The sequence below is a fragment of the Dermacentor andersoni genome, chromosome 7 (genome assembly GCF_023375885.2).
Source record: "Dermacentor andersoni chromosome 7, qqDerAnde1_hic_scaffold, whole genome shotgun sequence".
NCBI lineage: Eukaryota > Metazoa > Arthropoda > Arachnida > Ixodida > Ixodidae > Dermacentor > Dermacentor andersoni.
The window spans coordinates 167,514,966-167,539,328 of record NC_092820.1 but is presented as its reverse complement, the minus strand read 5'-3'; the positions used below and the strand labels follow the sequence as shown (position 1 = coordinate 167,539,328).

At 44.4% G+C, this 24,363-nt stretch overlaps 1 protein-coding gene across 1 annotated transcript; it reads left to right on the top strand.

Moving 5' to 3' along the window:
• The first annotated feature begins 270 nt into the window (after window positions 1-270).
• On the top strand, window positions 271-24,363 carry sip3 (septin interacting protein 3). Its single transcript, XM_050180296.3, has 14 exons — window positions 271-696; window positions 4,458-4,550; window positions 4,641-4,793; window positions 4,917-4,965; window positions 5,143-5,246; window positions 6,233-6,359; window positions 7,123-7,222; window positions 7,826-7,891; window positions 9,091-9,392; window positions 10,835-10,993; window positions 11,350-11,481; window positions 14,576-14,759; window positions 21,172-21,296; window positions 23,486-24,363. The coding sequence occupies exons 1-14, from the start codon at window positions 568-570 to the stop codon at window positions 23,671-23,673; spliced, it is 1,911 nt and encodes a 636-aa protein (XP_050036253.1). The 5' UTR covers window positions 271-567; the 3' UTR covers window positions 23,674-24,363.

Below are 24,363 nucleotides of genomic sequence, written 5' to 3'. Positions count from 1 at the left end.
AAAATCCGCAAATAATGTTGCAAAATAACTTTATAACAACACATAAAATTGTCAGAGTTAATAAAAGCGAAGAATAAAGGGAACATAAAACATTTTTATTGAACACGTGTAGCTAGCCGTTTCAGACTGCGAGTGGGAGCTTTGGCAAGTTTATAAACGTCATTTTTCACGAATAAAATGATGTATTTAATCAGCAGACTTATTTACGAGATCAAATAGAGCCTAATGCAGACATAGCATGTGCTTTTCGCGGGCGTCCAAGCAACTGCTGCGAGATACCAGCTTCTACGTCGTTGCGATAAGCTCGAAGAAATTGTTAAAATTCCATCCGATTACGCCTTCGTGTTTCGACGTAAAGCGCAGTGCTGTCATCGAATACAGTTGTAAAAGCGTCCAATCCCCAGCAGACACGAGTTGTAACACCAGCCGTCACCCCGGAGCTTTTAATGTTTTTCTTGTGTTTAGTTCATCTCTGGCCATCTAGCGTAGCGGAGTGAAAGCTGCCAGCAGACGTAAAAATCATGTAATTTTGGAGGTCCGCAAGCGTCACACAAACTGAACGGCAAAATGCGGGCATTCCTATTAACTCTGGGTAGTGTAGTACTAACTACTGCAGTTATCGGTAATGCTTATTACCAGAAGAAACAGTTCTATCCCTCTGTGGTCTATTTAACCAAGTCAAATCCCAGCATGGCGGTGAGTTCTGTTGATCTACGTAAGCCTTTGCGCGAATGTTTTCGCTTAGTTGTCTGCGACTTTGAAAAGTCAACAGGTCGGCATGCGAGGGAAAGAAATATGTTGCGTCGATTCCGTGTGTTGGGTTACTTGCAGCGGCATCTTGAGGACTGACTAGCCTGCGAGTGAACGTGTCCGCTGTTATTTTTGCCAGCTGTTCGTGCATGGTTGACGAGTTGTTTACAGAGAAGTCTTCGACGCGACAAGCGTTCTGACGGCACACGGGCACGCCTAGAATCGTACACGAACTATTGCAGTTGTGTGGCTGCACGGCATAATGTGTGGCGATGTTCCCCGAGCGTTTTGAGAAGCGAGCGATCGAGCTGATCGTCGCGCTGCAGCCGTCAGTAGGCGTGTAGTTTTGGAAAAGACAAATAGGTCAGCTGTTGACCGGCGCAGCGACGTCCGCGTAGTTGCTTCTTAGCTTTATTGGTCGAATGACGAAAAAATGTCCTCCACGGGAAACCTGTTGCTGGCGACGAGGAGGAACACAGCCCCTGCGAAAAAGTGTCGTCTTTGTCACAAAAAACCTTCACCACGATCGTTCAAACTTAGTTACGTGCACAAGTCAACATTTTCGGTTCAGGTGTTTTAACGATCAACTAACGTTTTCTGCCTCAGTCGCTTCGAAGAGGTGTGTCGCATAACCTGCAGACGCCATCGCAGCGACCGATTCCTTTGAACGAAACTCCCGTGTGCCTTGAATAAAGCTCTCGGACACCCCACCTTTCCTTTTGCATTGCCTTATCTGCACTGTGAAGTCATAGCGAGATTGTGTATTAATAGAAAGCCACATAGCATTGAGTTGCCATATATGACGTCAATTGCTGATGCGGCACACTTTTTTTTTTCTTCTTTAAGGGGGGGGGGGGATTGTATAGGGTGGAGGGCAAGTGACTTTCAGGACAGGGGAAGCATCACCCTTTCATCGCAGAAAACTAAATGCGTGACGTCAGCCGGATTGTAAAGTCCTGCCTTCAGTAATTTTATTTAATCTCAGATAGGCCTTCACTTTCATTGGTGGGTGTTGCAGTACTGACATGTGCTACTTTCAAGGTGGCTATGCATATTGTGTAATACAGCCAGGAAGCTTGCACATTATAATTTGGTCTACAAAGCAGGAGCTCGGGGCCCAACTATATGTTACCACTACAAGTCCAACACACTTCTAATGGAGCCAGCAAAAATGTGAAAACGTGGTCACTATTTCTGGGCATCATTATTCAGACTGATGACTGCAAAATGTAGCTGAAAAGAATATGCATACTCTTATCAGATCTTGTGGGATTTAATGTCTCAAAGCAAAACATGGGCCATGAGGTACACCATACTGACGAACTTTGGATTAATTTTGAACAGGGGGGGTTCTTTTAATGTTCACCTAAATCTAAGTACAAGAGTGTTTTAGCATTCCGCCCCTGTTGGAATAAGATGGCTAGGAATTAAACCTGCGACCTTGTGCTCAGCTATAGAATGCCATACACTGTCATCCGTGTCTCCTTCGTGTACTGTGAGCTTTCGCAACCACAGTTGTCGTGGGCAACTTTTAAAGCGTAGACCACGAATACTTGAGCATTTAGGCAGGAACGGAACATTTTTCCCCACGCCCTTGCCGGGATGCAATTTCAGAAGAACATGCCTTCCGAGACATCTCGGTCCTGGCTCCTGTGGCAGAGCTCTAGTTTGAGTGAGTTGGTCAGACATGCTGGAACAAGGAATAATGTGCAAAAGAATATGGACTAAGGAATGCACAGTAACAGGCACTCGTATTCTCAACTTGTGTTCCTTCGTCCCTGTGTTTTCACGCTATATGACTTGTTTTAGCTGACTCCTGTGGCTATTGGCAATGACATGTAATCCAGCAGTGAAGGAAAACTGCGGAATGGAAATTTAACTGGGAACAGTAATAAAACATTGAGCCTAGTGTATGAGCCTTAAATTCCCCGTAGGAACATATTAAAGTGCCTCTAATGCGATGGTATTGTATGCTTGTACTCAGTCTTGTGGGAGGAGGAGGAGGAGCAACTTTATTATTGCAGAAACCGTTGCGCGGGTTATTCCAGGGTGGTTCCCTCTGACAGGGCTCCACTGGCGATCGCGGCTTGCTGGGCCTGGTCGAGGGTCGCCAGTTGGCTTCCCAGTCTTGTGGGGCCACCCACAGCAGTATTGATTCAAAGCAGTGAAAAAGCATGTGTAGTTTCTTGCAATTCTACTTCATGCTGCTATTGGCTTTTGAGTCTATATAACAATGTCCTCATTCTGCACAATTTTTTGTTAACAGTGGAAATGCTACAAATGAATTTAGAGGAGTATGTGCATGTTATTTAATTGATGTTTAATATTCTCATTTGATGTCGTTTCACTTTACATTTTTAACAAGTTTCACTTTAGTGGAAACAAAAATTATGTCTGTCATATATTAACCAGACTAAAGAAATATCTCTGCTTGCTTCAGTGGAAAACTTGAAGTCGACAAAAATGTTGCATGATGCATCCAGTTGCTTCAATTGAGTTCATGCAGTTCATAGATCTGCAATCAAAATTGTGCACTGCATGCTTTCAAAGCCATCCTCAATTATTCGATCCTATAGTCTCATAATTTTAGTGAGCACAGTTCCCTATTTTACTTAATTTGCTGGTTGATTTCTGTAGAAAAAAATTTACGAAGACAGATCGGTTGCATTCAGCATCTTAGGATAATCTCATCATTACGTGCAATTTATTCTTGCACGGGGCCAATGCAAATGTTGTCATTGCTAATGTGGGTTATCATTCTATGCAATTTATTTTTACATGTAACATTATTATAAATAAACTGGTCTGTATACGGAGTGTTTTCTTTAGACCATACAGAATTTTTCAAAATCGCCTGTAGCAGATAGCATAATTGTAGTCCTTGAGCTGGATTACTCCAACCAGCGGACATTACTTGCATGAGAAGTCAAATTGCACAATCAACTAATCAACAAAGCTTCTCTGATTATTTTTAAATAATTACTTTACAGCGCATATTGCAATTTACAAACTGTAGCTGGTGAGATTGCAAGGCACATACACTTGGAATTAATTCTAAGGATCGCACAGGTTTCGAGATATGTGCCTTGATATGTGCGGTAAAAATTCTGCTTACTTTTTTAACAAACCGCTGTTTCATGCATTGAAGTGCAAAAGTAACTGGAATGCCCATCTGTTTCATCGCGCACTTTGGTAATGGATATCTTGAAACTGTGGTCATTCCAAAAATTGGTTCTAAGTAGATATGCTTTACAAGCTCACCGCCTGCAATTAGCAAATTGCAATATGCAGCATAATGTACTTAAAAAGCACATAAATGAATTCATGTTTATTACTTGGTTATACATTTTTATGTCTCGTGGAAGTAATTTCCACATCTTTGAGTAATCAAGCTCAATAACTAAAATTGTGCTATCTGCCACAGGTGGTTAAAAAGAGAATTGTGTGGTCTTAAAAAAAAAAAGAAAGAAAGAAGTCGCCCAGTATAGGTAGGGACAGCATGGATGGCATGCATACTTGGACAATATTGTTAGTTGTAAATTTAGGCATGAATAAATTTCACTTTTAGTTCTTGTGAAAGCACATAACCAAAATCTTCAATTTCGTGTTAGATAACGTGTTTGGGAAGAGCTTTCGAAGTAGGGACCGTGTCAGCGTGTAGGCTGTTAATTTTTCATGATACTTATTTATGCTTGCTTCCCTTGCAGATCATTTACCTCCAAGCATTTGTGTTCGTGATTCTCATGGGAAAGTTAATGCGAAAAGTTTTCTTTGGACAGCTGCGAGCAGCTGAAATGGAGGCAAGTGTGGAATCCCGCCAACTACAGCTATTGCGAGCAGAGCAGCATGGTGACGATGTAACTTGAGCGTGTCCAACTTTTCCCTTCCAGCACCTCATTGAGAGGTCATGGTACGCCGTCACGGAGACATGCTTGGCATTCACCGTCTTCAGAGATGACTTCAGCCCCAAATTCGTGGCACTATTTACACTCCTACTCTTCCTTAAGTGTTTCCACTGGCTGGCTGAGGACAGAGTCGATTACGTAAGCTATACTCCACCGCTCAATTAACTCATTAATCTCGTTGTAAAACGCTGTCATGAAGAGATAAACCCTATAAAAGGTTGTGTCCTGCGTCTGAGCTTGAGTGATGTATTCTGCTTCCAGATGGAGCGAAGTCCTGTCATATCCTATCTCTTCCATGTAAGGGTCATCGGTAAGTATGAGATGAAAAATCTCTGCATTATAGCTCTTGGTGCTTAGTCAAGTTGCATAAAGTTGCATAAAAAGTTGCATAAAGTCTTGGCCATGGCACTGTGCTGTCTGCAGTGGTAAAGCTAGGCTCAACGCTTACCTGCAAAACTCTTCTTGTCCTCCTCTTGTTCTGTGACAGCATTGCTCTTGCTTCTGGGTTTCCTGGACTATGCATTTGTCGCCCATGCGTACCACACCACTCTCACCAAAGGGGCGTCTGTGCAGGTCGTCTTTGGCTTTGAGGTAAGCCAAGGTCCTGTATGCTGTGGTCGAATTGTTTATAGCTGTTTGCTGTGGGTATGCAGTGATTTGATTTTTTGTGCAGTTGCATATTCCGATCACTACAGGAATTTAAGCAATATGCGAGAAGTGTGACTAGCAGTATTGTTTGCTGGTGGTCAATGAAGGGTGCTCTCAATTTCTGTTCATAATGCTGTGTGCTTTAAGGTCTCATTTGTAGTGGAATGACAGTTACTTTCACTTGTTCTAGTACTTGTTCTAAGGTGACAACTAGTATGGGTGCTTCACGCTTTTGATGTGTCCATCTATATGCTGTACCAAAAAAAATTGCGCCTTCTTGGGAACAACAAAATAAATGTTGCTGAAAAGAAGGCACTATTTAGGTTCAGGTAGGACTCCACTGAGGTCATCATTGTTGTAATTATCCTAGCCCAGCTAGCTGCCACTGTGTTGGGTGCACTTGAAGATTGCCATTAAATTCCTTTGAACTTTTTGTTATCCTAGCTGACTAGTTGAGCCAAAGTGTCATAAGCAACAGAGTAGCAGAGAAGGTAATGCGAGTGAGTACTTGCATCACTTCTGACTCTGATTGCATCAGCAATTGCATGGTGCTGCCCTGTCCCCTTGTGCTTTACTCACGAAACAATCCTTGAAACTTCCAAGTGTTGGCTTAGGCCACATAAGAATCTAAAGCTGTCAAGGTCATCTGGACCAAGTCCTGATCTCGGTCATTGATCAGATCAGACTTGAAAACTTACCACCCTCATGATTGTTCAGCCTATTTAGATTTCATATTTAATTACTTCTTCGTGATCATTGCTTCTTGTCTTAGCTGTGCACTTTTTATGGCAGTGTCTGTATGCCTGCTGCTGGCTCAATGTCTGAAAAAGTGTAAATCCCAGATTGCAAGTATTTTCTGTTGTAAGCTTATAACTTTCTAATATACTTTGTAGAGGTACCCTGATGGTTTGCATGCCATTTTGTTTCAGTATGCCATCCTCCTGAGCATAGTGGCCAACATCTACGTCAAGTACTTCTTGCACACAATGGACCTGCACAGTGAAAACCCTTGGGAAAATAAAGCTGTTTACCTACTGTACACGGAGCTCATCATCAGTAAGTCACACCTGCCTTCATTAATAATGTGTAGTACTTTACTAGGTTTCGGGGCAAAACAAAGTAATTGTACGAGGAAAGCATGTAGGGCATGTACGCAGGAAGTACACAGTGCATGTCTCATGTACTTTCCTTGTCCTTCATCCAACTGTGAGCATGGCACAAACTTCAACAGGAAATTGCTTGTACCCTATCAGATGCTTTGGCAGGTTTCAGCATGTTGTTTAAAGTGCACATAAGAGAGTTGGGGAATTATTCATACAAGTGATGTAAGTGATAAGTTATACTGCTGAACAGTGCACAAGTAGCTTGTTTCAAATAGAACCAGTTTGCATATCATGTGCAAGAAATGTTTTGTGGGAACTGAAGACAGATGGCCAAGATTAGTGGTTTGCATGTTGAGCATAAATCTGAGCCTATCTGATATCCAATTATAACTTGATTGTTACTTTTCAAGTCCAAATTACTTTGAGCCAAGCCTTCATTGACCTGCGCAGTTGTCTGATGGAACCATGGAATGTAGGCAGTTAAACATTTCATTGTTGGTTGAACCATCCACTGATAGAAGTGCAGGGTGGTAGAATCCAAGTATGTAGTGAAATTAACTGGCAGTTTTTATAACCTTTCTATCACAATGCTCACAGCTACAACATATTTCCTAGTGTTAAAACCTGTGTTGTATATTTAAGCAATGAAGGATAGCCCATTGGGAAGAACTTGAGAAGGAAAGCATGTCTCTCGTGTTCTTTCTGGTTTCCTGCAGGTTTCATCAAGGTGGCGCTATACTTGACCTTCATGGCAATCATGATTAAGATCCACACATTCCCACTCTTTGCGATCCGTCCCATGTACCTGAGCATGAGGTAAGAAGTTTGCGCGATGTCGGTAAAGCTCTTAGCACTTACGTGTATTACTGAAGGGACCACATTGATGCATGTCTTGTCAATTTGAACTGGAAGATTAATGTTATTGTGCCAGTTTAATACACAATAATTATTGTGATTGCAGTCTTGGGGTCTGACAGTCATGTACTATAGTGCTCAGTATAAGCCACAGCACAAAAGCCTGTGGCAGAAAGCTCACACGTTTAGCTCATACTGAGTGCAATAGTGCATACCTTGTTAGATTTCTACATTTCATCACAAGTCTACACATTTATAAAGAATTTAACATCTAAATTACGTACAGCTGATTGTATTCCCGTAAATGGGTACGGAACTCGTTACTATTTTTAATGCTTTCTCATTAGTTGCCCGAGTAAGTTTACTATAGTTAAGAGCAATGCATACTTTCTAGAGAAAACTTGGCTAAACATAATTGGTTCTTTGTGAACTTGCTTAATAATGAGATTGCCCTTGTAGAAAATATCACTATAAAACTGCTCTCTTTTTTTACCTATTTACTAGAAACCTGTAAGGAATTGAAGCACTAGATTTGCATTCCTAAGCACTTTTATGCGTCTCCAGGGCTTTCAAGAAGGCCTTCAACGATGTCATTATGTCACGACGAGCGATCCGGAACATGAACACTCTGTAAGTAGTCTCGCATGTCTACTTTGCCAGTCAAGCATTCCCCAATTCTTCCTGTGCATGCATGCTTTGACCATAACCATGTATATACATTTTTTTGCTGACTGCTTCCTAAATGAGGACACCTTTTTTTATACACAGTACTTTGAGGAATACCGCAAACATAGTGTTCTTTCCGCATATGTTCTCTAGTGTGGTAACTCTTGCATGACGCGGATCACTCCAAGTTGCTGGCTCATTGTGTGGCTTTTGCCCAGGCACCATATCCTCCAGTCTCAGATAAATGATAAGGCCAGCTAGGAGTTGCTCAACACTAGGAAATCTTTCAAATTATATTGCTTGTTAGTTCGGTGCAACATGCGGATGCATTTCTAACTTGCTGCACAGATTTCTCTATCTTTACAGTGTTCATTCCACGAAAATGACATCTTGCAGCATTTACAAGCAGCTTTATAATAGCGTACAGGGTACTTTACGTACTGTTATGGTGGGAGTGATTCGAAGACTTTTGCAAAGACATAACAAAAATGTAAGCAGGCACTGTGCCATTTGGTTGGTGGTCAAACTTGTCCTAGACCTGACGATTCATTAGTAGCAGCTTGTCATCTTTGTGCTGATAGATCTCAACAGGCTTACAGACACTGCAATCTCTAAATCATCTCAACTGTTTGATTGGCTTACGGTTCATTACTTGCAGTTAAGGTGAGCTGAGAAGCTGAAGCTTAATTTACCATTTATTGGCAACCAATGATAGCGTGAGTGCAGCCATCAGGGCAATACACTTTCAAGTGGCAGTCACGGGTGCTGCCATGTGTGACGTTATATCTCAGCTTACATAAATACTCTGTATGTTTATCTAGCCGAATAACATACCATGCCTATATAGCCACAGGCCATTGTGTTTGTTGGCATACTCTGATATATTGTAAAGCTGCCAAATGTTTTCCAAGTTGGCAGTGCCTGTGGATTTCCATTTGAAAACAAAATCTTTGACAGTGTGTCTCGTGACCTGTTTAACTAAGCTCCTCATCACATGCACTCGTCATCCTTGTTAGAAAAAGTACAAAAGGACAAAGACAGAAGAACGCAGGATGGACGTCTTTGTCCCTTTGCATTTTTCCTAGCAACAAACTCGCACCAATTGGTGCTCACTCAGCTTGCCATTTAGTCGGAATCTTCATCATCTCCCTTGTGGCCTGCAGCTACCCAGACGCGACACCCGAGGAGTTGGCCTCAGCCGACAATGTGTGCATCATCTGCCGTGAGGAGATGGTGGGCGGCGGCAACAAGCGCCTGCCCTGCAGCCACATCTTCCACACAGCGTGCCTGCGCTCCTGGTTCCAGCGCCAGCAGACGTGCCCCACGTGCCGCATGGACGTACTCAGGCAGCCTGCCACCACGGCCGCGGCAGCTGCCGCCAACAACGGGGTGGCCCCGCCCCCGGCCGCCGGCCAGGCTGCACCCCAGGCCCCGCCCAACATGCCCGGTCAGGCCTTTCCACAGTGTGAGTGGTGGGGGGCATTGTTTTGTGTGGCTGAGTATACCGCCGTGGTTGCTGCCCTCTTCTTTCTGTCCGAATCTCGCAGAGAAAGTGCCATACTAGCAGATTCCATAGACCTAGTCATCTGAGGAGATGAGGAAGTGAGTTTTTTTGTTGGAATAGGTGGTGTACGTGTTGCACTTCCAGCATGACAGAAGCCAATCTCGAAGGCCCAGATTTTGCATACTGCAGGTGCTAGAAGGAATTGCAGGCATTCGGAAGCGAAGGTTAGTGTTCGTCAAGGCTTGCTAAACTGAATTTTCTGTCATGTTAAAGTGCAGTGTAACTAGCTATATTTTGTTAGTAAGGGTTAACTACAATTTACCAATCATAATTAAGACATTGTGTGTCATGGGAACTGATACCACATTTTAATAGTGGCAGCACTAATTCTGTCCAAAGTCTATGCCATTTTCCTACCAATGAAACTTCTGTTCGTGGTAAAAGTGACACTTGAAGGGGTGCCTTGAAACAGTCTTCTGTCACTTCAGTTTGACTTAACTGTCCGTTAAAATGTGACCGCTTTTATTGTAGTCTGATGCATGCTTGGCGGGGATCATGTCAGTGTGCTGCCGACAAGCACAGTCTGACCAGCAGTGCTCTGTCTTTATCACTTCTATTTGTCCTTCATGCGATTTTTGCACTATACTAGTCACCAACAAGCTGTACTTTAGGGCTTGTGACACAAGGACAGCACAATATAGAAATTTATTGAAGGAACAATGTCATGCGGGTGCAGACCACAGCAGTCTGTTGCAGAGGTGGTAGAAGCATGAATACGCTGGACAACATTTAATGGTCGACGTAACATGCTGGCAAACATGAAAAATATCTTCATTGTTGACCGTGTGGCATTGTTCAGAATATGTACATGTTTTTCTGAGAGATGCCATACTACCTGTGCACCATCCTGACATCTTAGAGCACATGCACATTGTTATTATAAGTCATCTCCCTGTGTGCTTATGTGAAGCTGGCTTGCTGCACGGCACAATGGTTTATTGGCTGAGGCGTTCTTCTGCAGAGCGTAAGGTCGCGGGTACGATTCCTGGCCACAGCAGCTGCGTAGTGACGACTGATGAGGGCAAAATGCGAAAATGCTCTAGTACTTAGATTTAGATACTTATTAAAGAAGCCCAGCTGGTCAAAGTTAATACACAGAATCCTCCACTACGGCCTCCCTCATAATCCGCTGTACAGTTTTGGATGGTAAACCCCACAATTTAAGTTGCCCTACACTGCTTTAGTATCTGGCTCCTTCGAAGCAAGTCACTTAAAAAATTCTTCAGGTATATCTCAGCGTGGCTTTGTCTCATAACTCAATTTTCTGACCTTGTGGTACAGCACAAGATGCAGGATTGACGTGTAATGCTTCTATTATGGCTTCCCCCACTGTTTTCATGCAGGGCCTCCTGGGATGGCGGGCTTCCCACTGTTTCCACCATTTCAGCAGCTGCAGCAGCACTTCATACAGCATCAGCAGCAGCATCAGCAGCAGCAACAGCAGCAGCAGCAGCAGCAGCAGCAACAACCACAGCAACAACAAAGGGGCACGCAACCTGCCGGTACGCCAGCTCCACATTGTTGCAGTCTCTTGGAGTGCTGTAGAAACCAGTCAAGTGTGTAGCTAGGCATCGCTGCTAGGCATTTAAATGATATCGAGCTCTCTGTTCAGCCAGGCCATTTAACACGAAAATACTTTAGTCTAAGCCTGCGACTCAAGCCTGAGGCAGAGACTGAGGAAATGTATGCTTATGCAAAATAATGTGAGGGTGCAGTGGCCATGCGGAATTGACTTGCTCAGGCCTGCTACATGGGCACCGTGTTCAGAAGCACTCCGGACACTTGTGCCATGTGAAACCTGCCGGCTCCTTGTCTGGCGAGTGTGTGCTTCACTTTTGTCGCCAACTTTGCTGTGCAGCAGGTGCACCCAGTCCATCTGCCAGTACTTCTGACCAGCAGCAGCATCAGCAGCCCAGTGCAGCCGAGGCTGGCGGCGCAGCAGGGGTGGCAGCTGGAACAGCTTTCTTCCTGCCTCCCTTTTTCCCATTGTGTACGTATTCAACCATCCCCTCTTGTTGTTGTTGCCTACAAGAGTGAGCATCAACTGGCCCAAGTGGAAGCTCTCACAATGGCCCACCTGCATTGCACAGTTGGCTCAAAGTGCAAGTGCAGCCATACCCCATTTCATACTTGTCGGGCAATGCTGCTGGGGAAGCTTCACTAGTAGTGTGCTCGTAAAAGTCTCTGCTATGTCGATCTGCTACGTTCTCTATGCAACAACTGCTTGATGTATTAACACTAAAACTTATGGATTTTAGTGTACGCCAACTCGAGTTTCATTTTGGGCTCGTTTGTGATTCCGGTGTGTGACATATGTGCTACCATGTTTTGGTTGTGAGCGTAAGGGGGCAAGCTGGTGCCACTGCTCACAGTAAGGTGCATGACTCTTCACTTGTTAAGCGATAAATAGGTTCAAATCAGCGGTGCTTGTCATGTAATAATTATGTAATACGAGGGGAAATCAGAAAGTCTCCGCCTCTATTATTTATTTTTTAGCCAAATTACGGTTGTAAATGCGAAGTCAACATATGCATTCCCAGTGGTGGACCTTTCTTGGACCAGCCCGGCCTTATTTGCCGCTAGCTCCGGGGCACGGCGTTGCTGTCAGTTGTTGAAGATGGCGGTTGTGCTTCACACGTCCACAACGTACGAGCAACGAAGTGCAATTCGTTTTCTATGGAGCAAGGGACAAATGTCCATCGAAATCCACAGGGAAATTCAGCCCACATATGGGGAAGGAAAGTTTTCGGTCTGCCGAAGAAGTTCCCAGCATGACAGTGATTCACGTGCAACAGTGAAGCTAAAACAGCAGTCCGATAGTGGTACCACAGTCAGTCAGCCAGACGAATTCTACCACAGGGGCACCTCAAATTAAGGGCTGTGATGGGACGAATGTCTGAACCAGTATGGGGACTGTGTGGAAAAATAGTGTAAGGTATGTAAAATAGTACGTATATTTGTAATTACCTGTATGTACCTCATTTTCGCTGATAAGTAATAGGGCCAAAGACTTTCGTGTTTGACCTCGTATTTTTCAACATAAAATTATAAGGCTTAATTTTACATGAATTACGTGACACTTACCTACATCCGTGTTGCATTCGTGCATTCTTTCCTAATATATTTAATGTGGATAAGTGAAGCACAACGTCGCATTAGCTGTGAGGAAACAATCACTTTCACGGTATACATTGCACTGAATTTGGGTCAATTGCACATTGCAGGAAAGCTTGCTTGGCACTTTTCTCGGGGTCTACTTTGACAGTAGTGTGTGATGGGTGCCGAGGGAAGGAAAGCACGGTTGAGGGCGGCACAGTATTAGGCTGGCGGCAATGAGATTGTTAGGGACACTAAAGGCAAATATTAAGTCGAGCTAAAGTGATTGATTAGGGCTCGAGAATCTCTAAGGCGTCAATATTATCGTAAACAGAGCTTTGGTAAACGAGAAATTGCGGTAAATGCAGGATATGATTAGAGGCTCCCTCTGGACATTCAAATGCTTGCCCGATGAAGAAGGCACTCCTCATTTAAATACGGTCATTAGCACTCAACCACTCTATAGAAACATCATTGTATTGCATTATAAGACGAAAGAAAATGCTACTGGTCCAGTTCTGCTTCATTTTTAGAAAGAAGCTCACTGATATTGTCCTTGACAATGACGCAGATGATTGAAATGTTTTGTTTTCGCTGGACTCTGTGCCACCCGCACATTTGCGTCTCAGTAGTTTTATTATCACATAGTGCTGCGCTGATTTTGCTGGCTCGCGAAACTTGCACAAACTACAAGTAGCAGAGAATTACACTTCCATGTGATCCTGCGGGATGCCCGAACAGTCCATGTCACTTGACCAAAAGCAGCTGCAGCAGCGAATCCACCGCTCTGTCTTAGCTCGGTTTCTCCATGGTCCGAGCGTTTGCGTTTTGTGCAAAAAAATGTACTGCCATCTGTCGGGCGCCGTTCTACTCTCCGATGGAAGCAAAGGGCAGTGATGGCATATGCAAAGTCACCACTTCCCGGTTTGGATGCGGGATATTTGAATTGCGGTAAAGGTATTCGGACCTTTCAGATGCAATTTTCTCATAAACTAAGTCTTTTCTCGGCACGAAACAAGCACTACAAGGTTCCTGGAATGCAGCAGAACTGATCGTTGGGTGAGTTGGTACGAATTCATAGTGAAATATTTAGCACGCACAATTGACAAAGACACAGTGAAGGGGGACACATGAGCGCTTACTCATTTTGGAATGGTATTTAAACAGTCCGTGTGGACTTAGTGTCCCCTTAAACATGTTTGGCATAGTAAGAGTGACTATATGGGCTAGTTGTTTTGCATGGTGGGAATTCATTATCCTAGCAGAACGATTGAAGTCACAAGCAGAGCCAGAAAAGACAGAAGAAGCCCTAGTACAGTCGTATAATAAACGTGAATGTAACGGAATTAGCTGGTATAACATACTAAATTTGAAATGTTTTTCGTCTGTATTGTTAGAGTGTAATGAATGCACCTGACTTTCGTTGATTGGAATTTGGCCAATTCAATCTTAACTGGAAGACTAGGCAGTGCCTGTACATAAGAGTTCAATACTTTACTTACATCCTAACATTGGCCTATGTTGAATAACTTCTTGACTGGTCAGTGTGAATGTGTGTGACCCAAATGGTGACCCTGATTGTAACCTGATGGCTGCCATGTCTTCTTGGCAGGGCGAGGGGACTGTGATTGTGCCGAAAGCACATTACTTCCCACCAGGAAAGCTTGTTTTTGGCCTGTGTTGGGAAGATTTTCAATCAAAAATGGCAGTCATATCATTTCTACATTAGGAATGTTTTTGGACATTTATTTTTTATTTATTTTTTAAATTTGACCTGCAATTTGGTCAATTTTGTAGGTGCTGTCAAGGTCAAATCAATGAAAGTTGTCTGTGTATCGAATATAGTGAAAATATTTTGTGTTGGATGCAACTTATTTAACTGAGGTTTGACTGTAACTGGTAGACCTCTGGCAAAGGCCTTTGCAATACCCCCTCTTCCCACTTTTGTTCCTTTTGCCAATGACGTATCCTCATGCTGTTGGGTGCAGTGCTGCCACCGCCACCTCCGGTTCCCCCCGAAGGTCTGGAGGCCCTGTCCGCCGAGGAACTGAGCTCCATGGAGGGGCAGGAGCGTGAGCAGATAGCGGCGCGCATCCGCTGCCTGCGCAACATCCAGACGCTGCTCGATGCAGCCGTGCTGCAGCTGCAGCAGTACAGCTCTGTTGTGGCCAGGTGAGCCATGCAGCTCCTGACTTTGTTGTCGCTTTACACATTTTGCTCTGTCTCCCCAGCACTGTGCAATGTATGGTGAATAACATGGGTCACATCTGCCAATCAGAACAGAGAACCCGAAGAAAGGATTCTCCGTGGTTCGCCCCCTTTGCTTAATGCCACCTGAATGGAAGCATTGTGGAAGTGTTACAGTATCACACGATAAGCGAGCACCTCCTCCTTCCTTCACTAGAATATTTAGCTGGCTCTCGTTACCGATTGTGTGGTACAAGCCCTGTAGCCTGTGCTGCACTGCACATAATTGGTTAGGCCGAGTAGCCGGATGTGCAAGGGATTTGAGGTCATAATAGCAGTGTTGACATGCATGTGACAGGAGCGTATTGTATTAAACTTCAAGCCTACCGCATCTCATGTAAACAAGGTAATACGCTAAGAAGGCATTTCTATGGCACACCTTGTTGGCCATTAGCAGAATAAAGTGATCTATCGTTGGATGAATCTGGTATTTTGGACTCATGCCACCATACACTGCACAGTACTGGGGAGACGGAGCATCATATGCGCCAAACAGGGGTAGTCTGTGATGGAGAGTGCACAGTTTCAGTGGCCCATGTATACAGAAGGGTATCATATCAGGAATTCTGGGAACGCATTTGCTGTGGGATGACAACCGGCTGACCGATTGGCAGCTGCCGCACTTCAGCACATCAAAACAATAATTGCAGCTTATGGAGCAGGCCGCACGCTCTTTTTTTCACTCGTGAGTACACAACATCAGTACACTGCGCGTTGAAACAGTGTCTTCCTCTTCAGTATAAATCAGATTAACACCAGTGAGTTACATAATTTGCCGCATTCACATAGTCATGTCCACTTTGAGGAGATAGAAGCCATAAAAGCCATGCTTGGCTACCACTGGAAATGGCAACAGTTGTGGGCACGCTGTGAAATTTTATTATCCTGATAGACCGTAAGTTTCCACAAAATAAATGTCACATACGTTTGTCGGCAAGGACAAATGAAGGAGAGCCTGTCTACACCTGGTAGGTACATTCAGTATATGTCACAATGCGACAGCAAAAGCATGTGACCGGAAATTAGTGCTAAATTTAAGGGGGGACGCGGGTCTTAAAAAGCAAAAATCGCGAAACAAGAAATAGATTTTTGGCAACTACTTGTTTCAGCATTTATAATGCCTAGTCTACACCGTATCAAAACGATTTGCCCCGAAACGCACCTTAAGTGTCCGAACAAAAATTATTTTGTCAGCGCAGACGGCAAGAAATGACCCCAAAATCACATAGAAACACCGAATTTCACTGAGCTATTTCTTGTCTTTCCCGTGGCTGAGCGCCGCCATGTTGGTATCGTTCGAAAGCTCAAAGTTCCACCTTTCAGTTCACCGCATCCTCGGCGACAATGGCCGCATAGAAAAAGCACAAACATACAACAATCAGAAGCCGATCTGACGAAGCTCGCAATGCACGCGGCACTCCTATTGGCTCAGTGCACCAACGTGCTGAGAGGCACCTTCTGATTGGCTGTTGCTATGGCAACTAGGCCTAGCACACGCGCTTGTCTGCTAGGCCTGGCAGTGTGTCGGTTCGAAAACCACTGATACGCCGCTTCATTGTTCATCTTCTTGCGAACGTAAGCAACAAATCGACCCTCTTAAAAAAAAAAAAATTTGAAGCCGAACACGCGTCCACGAAAAGCGAAGTGCAAGCAGTCTCTGTTTCCTACGTCAAGAAAGAGGAGGCGGTTATGCCAAGGTTCAGATGCGCCGACAAGATTGCGCCCGAGATAAGTAACTGCGTTGCGCAATCTCATACGGCATCGGCAATAACGCAGCAGCGAAGCTAACCACTGCCCTTTATCCCCTGTTTAGGTTTACTTCGGAGACCGCAGACGATGTGCGATGCCGATTCCCGTGCCTTTCGCGCGTACGCGGGTTCGTGCTGATGCATGCCAGATTCTGTTAGGAGCCTATACATGCGCCTAATGTCTACATCAGCAGAAGAACGTTGTGTTTTTAATTATATTGTAATTATTATTTTCCAGTTTTGAAGCTTGAAATTTATATTTTCCCAGTTCTTTTCTAGTTTTCTTTGTTTTTCTCAAGTATAGCTTTTTCAAAGTCTCAAGTGTTGGGATCAGCACTGTGTCGCTTCTACTCATTCAACTATCATCAAACTTTTTTTTTCCCTGAATGCAGGCGAGTTAGAGAGTGCACAAAAACTATGATATAGTGTCTTAGGACACTGAAATATTTTGAAATCTTGTAGAAATCACCAACAAGAATTCACATTTGTAAAGCTGCATGCAACTTTGAAATTTCATAACTTTTGCTGAAGTACAGATACAAGCATTCAAGTACTAGCTTGCAGTATTTGAACATCAAGGAACATACCTGCTTACTTTTAGCTATCCTGTTGCAGCATATTTTTTGCAAGTCACATCCCAAATTTTTAATGCAAGAAGGATTGCAACTACTTCTTTTTTTATTGACTTTAAGAAAAAACTTAATTGCATATTTGTAAGCAGCACACAAGATTAGATGCATCCTGAAAGTTTCATGTGTGTAGAGCGAATATCAAAAATGGTTATTCTGGATGCCATGCCCCCTCATATCTAATGCTGTTTGTTTTTTGCACTTTTCTCAAAACACAAATTTTGGGCTCCATGTAATATTGAGGCCTCGATATCTCAACTCAACACCGAGAAAAAATAGAACTAAAATTTTTTTGCAGAATGGAGCCTCTTGTATAGTCTGTGAAATATAGCAAGCAAATTTATTTGTTTTCAATTTGGAAATGAATTATTTTGCTACATTTTCTGCCACCTAGTTGCCACATTTTATGCATTTGTAGTCGATGGGATGTAAAATTACTTATGCTTAGATAAAAGGAGTGCTTGCTATCCTTCATTCCTTACTCTTTATGCTGTCTAACGATTTATTTTCTATTGTGGCCTTAAACAATGGGAGTGAAACATTAGAACATTAGTTATTGTAGAAACTAATATTACAACGAAAGTAATTACATATTTGAAAATCAGCACAATAATCTTAATAAGACTTGAAACTTCATTATTATTGATGAAAAAGATTATTTCACTAGCAGTGTCCCCCCTTAAAGTATGACACCAGATGGCATTAGGTGGCTGCACAGGAAAATGTGCAGTAAATGTGCATGTAAACAGTGGTGTATGAGTAAATGTGAAGTGGTAAATTATCACGACACATTCTCTACCATATCCATGTAAACACGGCTAATGAAGACTTCCGAAATAGCATCAATATTTCAGACAAAATTCGATATATTCATTCCAAATATTTTAGTGTTTCTTTCACTACTTTTCTTCTTTTTTAGGACTGCTAAATAAAACCATCTTCAGCCTCAATTACTGACTGAATTCAGTTCCAATAATAGCTACATACTTGAATTAGCTAGTGCATGTTGATGTTGGGCAGTGCTTCCACAGAAGCAGCCTTTAGCGAGTTTTTATCATTATGTGGTTGTTTGTTGGTGTTTCTGTCAGTGACGCCACCATACACAGAGGCATACAATTTTAGATATTTGAAACTAGTACGCTTCAGTGAGAGTAATGTGACTGCAGAATTTCAGAATCGGATATTTTTGGGTTGCACAGATGCTGAGGGAGCAGGCAAATCAACTACTTAAGAGTGGCACGTATTGACATCATGCGCGGAAAGCTTGGCTGTTGACTTTGCCATTGCAAGCTGCTCGGCAGTGGGCATAATCGGCTTTTCAGGGTTCTCACTCACCATGGCCTTCACCTGCTGGAGAACTTCAACTGTTTGAATAGCACCTGACCAGTGGTAGCACTTACCGTATTTACTTGAATCTAGGCCGACTCCGATTCTAAGCCGACCCCCCCAAAGTCCGAAGCAAGGAAAAAAAAACTTACCTCGAATGTAGGCTGAATGAAAAAAACTCCGTTTCATCGGCAGAAAACCCAGAATTTTTATTGCGTAAGCGCACACTCCGTAGGCACGTACGTATAAAGTTTATTCGTCGTCGTCTGCAACATCGCTATCCTCTTTGTTGCTGAGTTCATCCCAGCGGGCATCATCCTCGCTTCCGTCCATCGCGTTTGAAGTACAACACTTTTTGAAAGCTCCAATGATTGTTTCATCTGGAATTGCATTCCACGCCGTGGCAATCCAGTTCGCCAGCTGGCCAAGCGAAGCATGCTTGATGTGTCCGGTTGGGGTGAGCTGATGTTCTTCTGACGTAAGCCAGTCGGTATAGTGATTGCGAAGCCTATCTTTAAAGGGCTTATTAATGGCGACGTCAAGCGGTTGGAGTTGGCTACTCATGCCACCAGGGATTATGGCGATGTCTGTCCCAGCACGAGAAAGCGTGGTCTTCACGATGTTGTTCAGATGGCCGCAGTAGGAATCGAGGACTAGAAGCGACTGCTTGCACAATGCGGCCCCTGGGCGGCGTTCCCAAACCATTTTCACCCAGTCCTCCATCAAGCCGCTGGACATCCAACCTTTGTCATTAACGCGCACAACAACATTTCTGGGGAACTTTTCGCCCGCTGGTAGAGTCTCGCGCTTGAATATTATGTATGGGGAAAGTTTTCGTCCATCGGCGGTGCAGCACAACATTACTGTCGTTCGCTGCTTTTGTTAACCCGCCATCCTAAGTTTGACTTCCTTCGCACCCTTTTCGTTCACGGTGTGTGCCATTAGCATGTCAAAGAACACTGGGGTCTGGTCGGTGTTTGAAATTTGCCCTAGTTGGTAGCCCTTCTTCCGCCGTTTGTCCATCACGTAGCACTGAAACTTGACAAGCTTCTCCTCGAAGTCAGCGGGCAGCTTCCGTCGTCTCAGGCTGAACCCGAACCATTTCAAAAGCGCGTTGCCCAGCCCCTGCTTGCTTTAAAATTGGCTCGTGCGATACCCTTCACGTTGGCAACTTCCCTGGCTTTTGTCTGGATAATCTCTGTCGTCACGGGCATTCCCGCTTCCCTTTGTTCCGTGATAAAATTGGCGACAACTTCTTCCACCTCATGGTGTCGGCCCGCTTTTGGTCCAGTGAACGCCAAGTGGGTTGCTGCACAGCTGAACAGTTCGGTCCGTTGTTTGCATCATCATCGCACATTCTTTTCGTGCACGCCGAACTCGCGCTGCGCTTGCAGGTTCGAAGTTTTCTCCACGTGCAAAACGGCCTTTCGCTTAAAGGCCGCACTTTAGTGGCACCGCTTGGTTGGTGCCATCGTTTCTCAAGCACAGGTGGCGCAGGTGTTTCGCTAGCACGTGGTTAAGGGGCAACACTTCCAAAACTCAACCAACATGACTGCACTGAACGTTCGCTTTCAGAAAACTGCCTACTCCGTGCCCGCGCCACGCGGGAGGAAGAGAGAAGGGGGTGTCAAAGTGCATGGCAATCGCCGGCGCCGTAATCACGTGACACAATCCACCCTTGCCGGCTAAATTTCCTACATAAGAAAAGTATCGCCATCTGCTCTCTCCTCCACCATCTCCTCTCCTCGCCTGCACACGGCAGCCTGAGAGTGGTGCATGGCGAGCCGTCATGCCGCTAGCGCGGCCGGGCCTTTAGCGGTCAAGCCATGGTACTTGAATCTAAGCCGACGCCCCCACTTTCGCACATAGTTTTCTCGAAAAAAACCTCGGCCTAGATTCGAGTAAATATGTTATTTGTCTAAGTCAGAGATAATTTGCCACAAACTCTCATTTCACCCCGAAAACAAAGGATTTTGCAACATTCAAGAAGCTGGTGATCTCCAAGTCTCTGTGGTCGGCATGTAAGGAGACTACAATAATGTGCGGCTTCATATCCTTTGTGAGAGTGTCAGCTGATACTATGGAATAAGTTTGCTAGATAGGTGACGGGTTGGTGTGGTCGAAGCTAAGCCCCTAGACAGATAGAATGAGAATCTAAGTGTGTATGACGATTTCAAGCTGTGTCGTCAAATACCTCGTGCACACAGCATTACATTACATTAGCACGCATTTCTTGTCAAAAGTATAAGACGTTGCTGGTTGTACCAAAGTCTTGTAAATCTGTGCCTTAACTTGGCTGGAACCTTTTAATTTGTGCCGTGATTTTTTTGCAAGTATTTTGGTATCTTCAAAATCAAAATCATGTTTATTTTTCCAAAGAATTTTGGAAGGAAGCCCGAACAAAAAGTGGAAGCTGGTCCACTTGACGGGGGTTCGGGCCCCCTTTTACAAGGCACAGCGAAGGTGACAAGTCGACAAATAAACAATAGAATCAATTCGCTCACTAAGCTGTCAACCTAGCATTTGGTTTTGGTATTGGGTGCGAAAGTTGCTGTGCTCTTGAGGTGAAGCCTTTAAATATCTGGTGCGAAGCATTGCCGATGCTTTAGCTTGTGTCACCGCTTTTGACCACAGGGAAACAACGGCCGGGCAGCAGTCAACACAGCAGCAGCGGCCATCGTCAAGCGCAGCTGCTGGTGTGTCTTCTGCGGAGAGTGCAGCTGCCTCGGCACCAAGCCCTTTAGATCTGTCTGCATCAGGTATTGCTTTGTTTCTTGCTTCTTCTTGTGCTGTTTATAAAGAGGTTCAAAATTTGGTCAAGTTCTATGGTACAGAGCTGATATTCAGGCTCAACTACATCCACCTATTGTGGCATACTTGATAAGCTTACAGTACTGTATTCTGTAATCAAGCTTATGCTGTATCGAAGCACTTTATTTCTTTTGTTCCTGAGCACATGGCACATCTTTACTATATGCTTTCAAGTCGGGCAAGTGCATTTGGGCACTAATGCATTTTCTCCTCCTTTAGCAGAGTGTTAAGGCAAGTGTCTAGTCAGTTGTATTCAAAACTCCTGTGTTTCTGGAAAGCCTTTCTTTTAATACTAACTTCGGTAACATATTTTTGTAATATACTGGAACCCCATTGATATGTTCTTTGCTGCTGCATTTTTCCGGTTGCTGCGTTACGCTTTCACACTTGTGACCTAAATCCCATTGACTACCATACATTTCCCTTTGATATGTCGCCATTGTGTAACGTTCACGCATATTGCTTTGCGTTTGAATGTGGCGGTCACGTAAATTTAGCACTGCAGCCAGCAAGTATGTTGCAACAAGCAATCGGCATTTTACAACAAGCGACAGGAACCTTGCAGCAAGCAATCAAAGTTTGTAACAAGTGACCAAAGTTGCACATGACAGGCGCTTCACAAGCATATCTTGAGAAAAGTGCACAGAGCAGTTGGCGAAGCACCTGAAGAAGTTTGTATTGGTTAAAACCCACTAGGAACCACGCACACTGGGCCGGACCTGCCAAGTTCAAGGCTACATATATTTTGGGGCCGGCAAGTCTTATATGTGTTGCATAATCGTTGGTTCTCTTTAGTCAGCTTCGCTGCAATAGAGATATGTTATGTGGTGAAGCATATTAAGAGTAGAAAGTCACCACAGTCACGGACCCTGTTATGTGTTCCTTGATTATACACATGCGCATGCCCCGTCCCTGGTCACAGTATGAGTGCAAAGGCGTCTAATAACTGTACTGGCAGCCACTCATAGCTGTTGCCAACATTGCTGTGGTGATGTGGGCCTTTCCTCGTGGTTACGTTTTCCTGGCTGTTACATTTTTTTTTTCATGGTCCCTTGAAAAACTTAATATACAAGTAATTTCGACGTAATAGTTCTGCAGAAACCCGCAAGCAGAAGAGAAGTAATTATTAAGGGAAGATGAGACATCTAGCCAAACTTAGCTAACTGCTGCAAAGGAAACCCATATGGTTTCCTCGAAAGAAAAGCCTTTCAGTTGAAGAAAAATTTAGACCTAGTCCGGGACTCGAAACTGGGACCACCGCCTTTCCGGGGCAGCCGCTCTACCATCTGAGCTAACCAGGCGGCTAGCAGATGGCAGAGCAAAATCGAATTCATCAGCAACTCGAAGCAAAGGCAAGAGTTTGACGTAATAGTTCTGTGGAAACCCGCAAGGTGGAGAGAAGTAATTATTAAGGGAAAATTAGACATCCACCCAAACGTAGCTAACTGCTACAAAGGAAACCCATATGGGTTCCTCGAAGAAAAGCCTCTCAGTTGAATAAAAATTCGTCCTGGTCTGAGACTCGAACCCGGGACCACCGCCTTTCGAGGGCAGCCGCTCTACCATCTGAGCTAACCAGGTGGCTGGCAGATGGCAAAGTCGAATTCGTCGAAAGGCAAGAGTTGCCTTTGCTTCGAGTTGTCGATGAATTCGACTTTGCTCTGCCATCTGCTAGCTGCCTGGTTAGCTCAGATGGTAGAGCGGCTGCCCCGGAAAGGCGGTGGTCCCGGGTTCGAGTCCCAGACCAGGACGAATTTATTTTTATTCAGCTGAGAGGCTTTCTTCGAGGAACCCGTATGGGTTTCCTCTGTAGCAGTTAGGTACGTTAGGGTGGATGTCCCATTTTCCCTTAATAACAAGTAATTTCCCATAATTATACTGTTAAGTTGACATATTAAATGAATTAGATAATGTGATAAGGAGACGATTGGTTGAGCTAGTTGCTGCAGGTTACATGTTGAAAATTCTGCTTAGCTAACAGACAAAGTTGTGTAAACATGTCCCTTTCTTTGACTTCATCTCTTAGCCACACTGAATTTTCAGCAATTAGAGAACTTTTTCTGAATTTTGTACGTCTTTCTTCCGAAAAGAAATTGGGGGCTAGAGGGCTGACTTCCTTTTTTATGTGTTGCTGCAGGCTCCAAGGAGAGTGCGGCATCTGCATCAGCAGCGGGGCTGAGGCAATCTGACGATGACCCCAATGCGGAGGTGCGCCGGCGACGGCTCCAGCGGTTCTCCCAGGGCGCCATGCCTAATGGAGTTTCTAGTCCAGACGCAGCGACCGAGTCGAATGGCACCAACGACGAAAGCAGGCATCCTCACTAGAGGCTTGCCGCCACCATTAAACACTTAGGACAGCAAGAGAAGCGACACACAGCAGCAGCAGCCGCCACCTCTTCTTTCTCACCGACCCAAGTTGTGGTCATTTTTTTTCTTAGCCTCTTTCCTCTCCCAAATGTCTCGACCCTGTCCACACCAGGACAACCGGAAAGACACCTCCACGCCAATATGACACAAATTTCGTTGTGGTATCGTCTTCACTGCTTTCGGTGCTCTCCTCGCCTCAGCACCGACCAGGAGTCCCTGCCCCAAATTGGAAGACAATGTCCCGCTTTTCTTTGGTGATGCCGTTAGCAGAGGGGAGAGTGTTCACAGATGTGCCTCGCCTGTATATGTTTACAGTTTTTTGGGGCGATTGTGAAATGAAGGATTGTCCCAGCCCTTGTTTTGTTACTCGTTTGCTCTTAATCTCTCGTCTTTCTCCTCAAGTGACTCTTGCACCAGCGGTGGTTATTGATTTGCTTGGACTGTCACGGGCACCTTCCTTCACCTTGACTCTTCCCTCCCTCTGCCCTACTGCAGTGGTGCCAAGCTAGAGTGCTGGCAGCGGTGGTGTTCTTATTTATTGTACAGATTGTGTATAAAATGCTTGACCAAGTAAAAAGGAATTCAGCCCAGGACTGTTAGACATTCCTTTTTAATGAAGAAGCCAGGCAATAAATGCACTCCTTTGAA

What these genes read in the sequence shown, in the direction of transcription:
- sip3 (XM_050180296.3), top strand. Translation starts at nt 568, where the DNA reads ATGCGGGCATTCCTATTAACTCTGGGTAGTGTAGTACTAACTACTGCA. An exon ending in AGTCAAATCCCAGCATGGCG is followed by an intron (nt 697 to 4,457) that starts GTGAGTTCTGTT and finishes CTTCCCTTGCAG; the next exon opens with ATCATTTACCTCCAAGCATT. An exon ending in AGGTCGTCTTTGGCTTTGAG is followed by an intron (nt 5,247 to 6,232) that starts GTAAGCCAAGGT and finishes ATTTTGTTTCAG; the next exon opens with TATGCCATCCTCCTGAGCAT.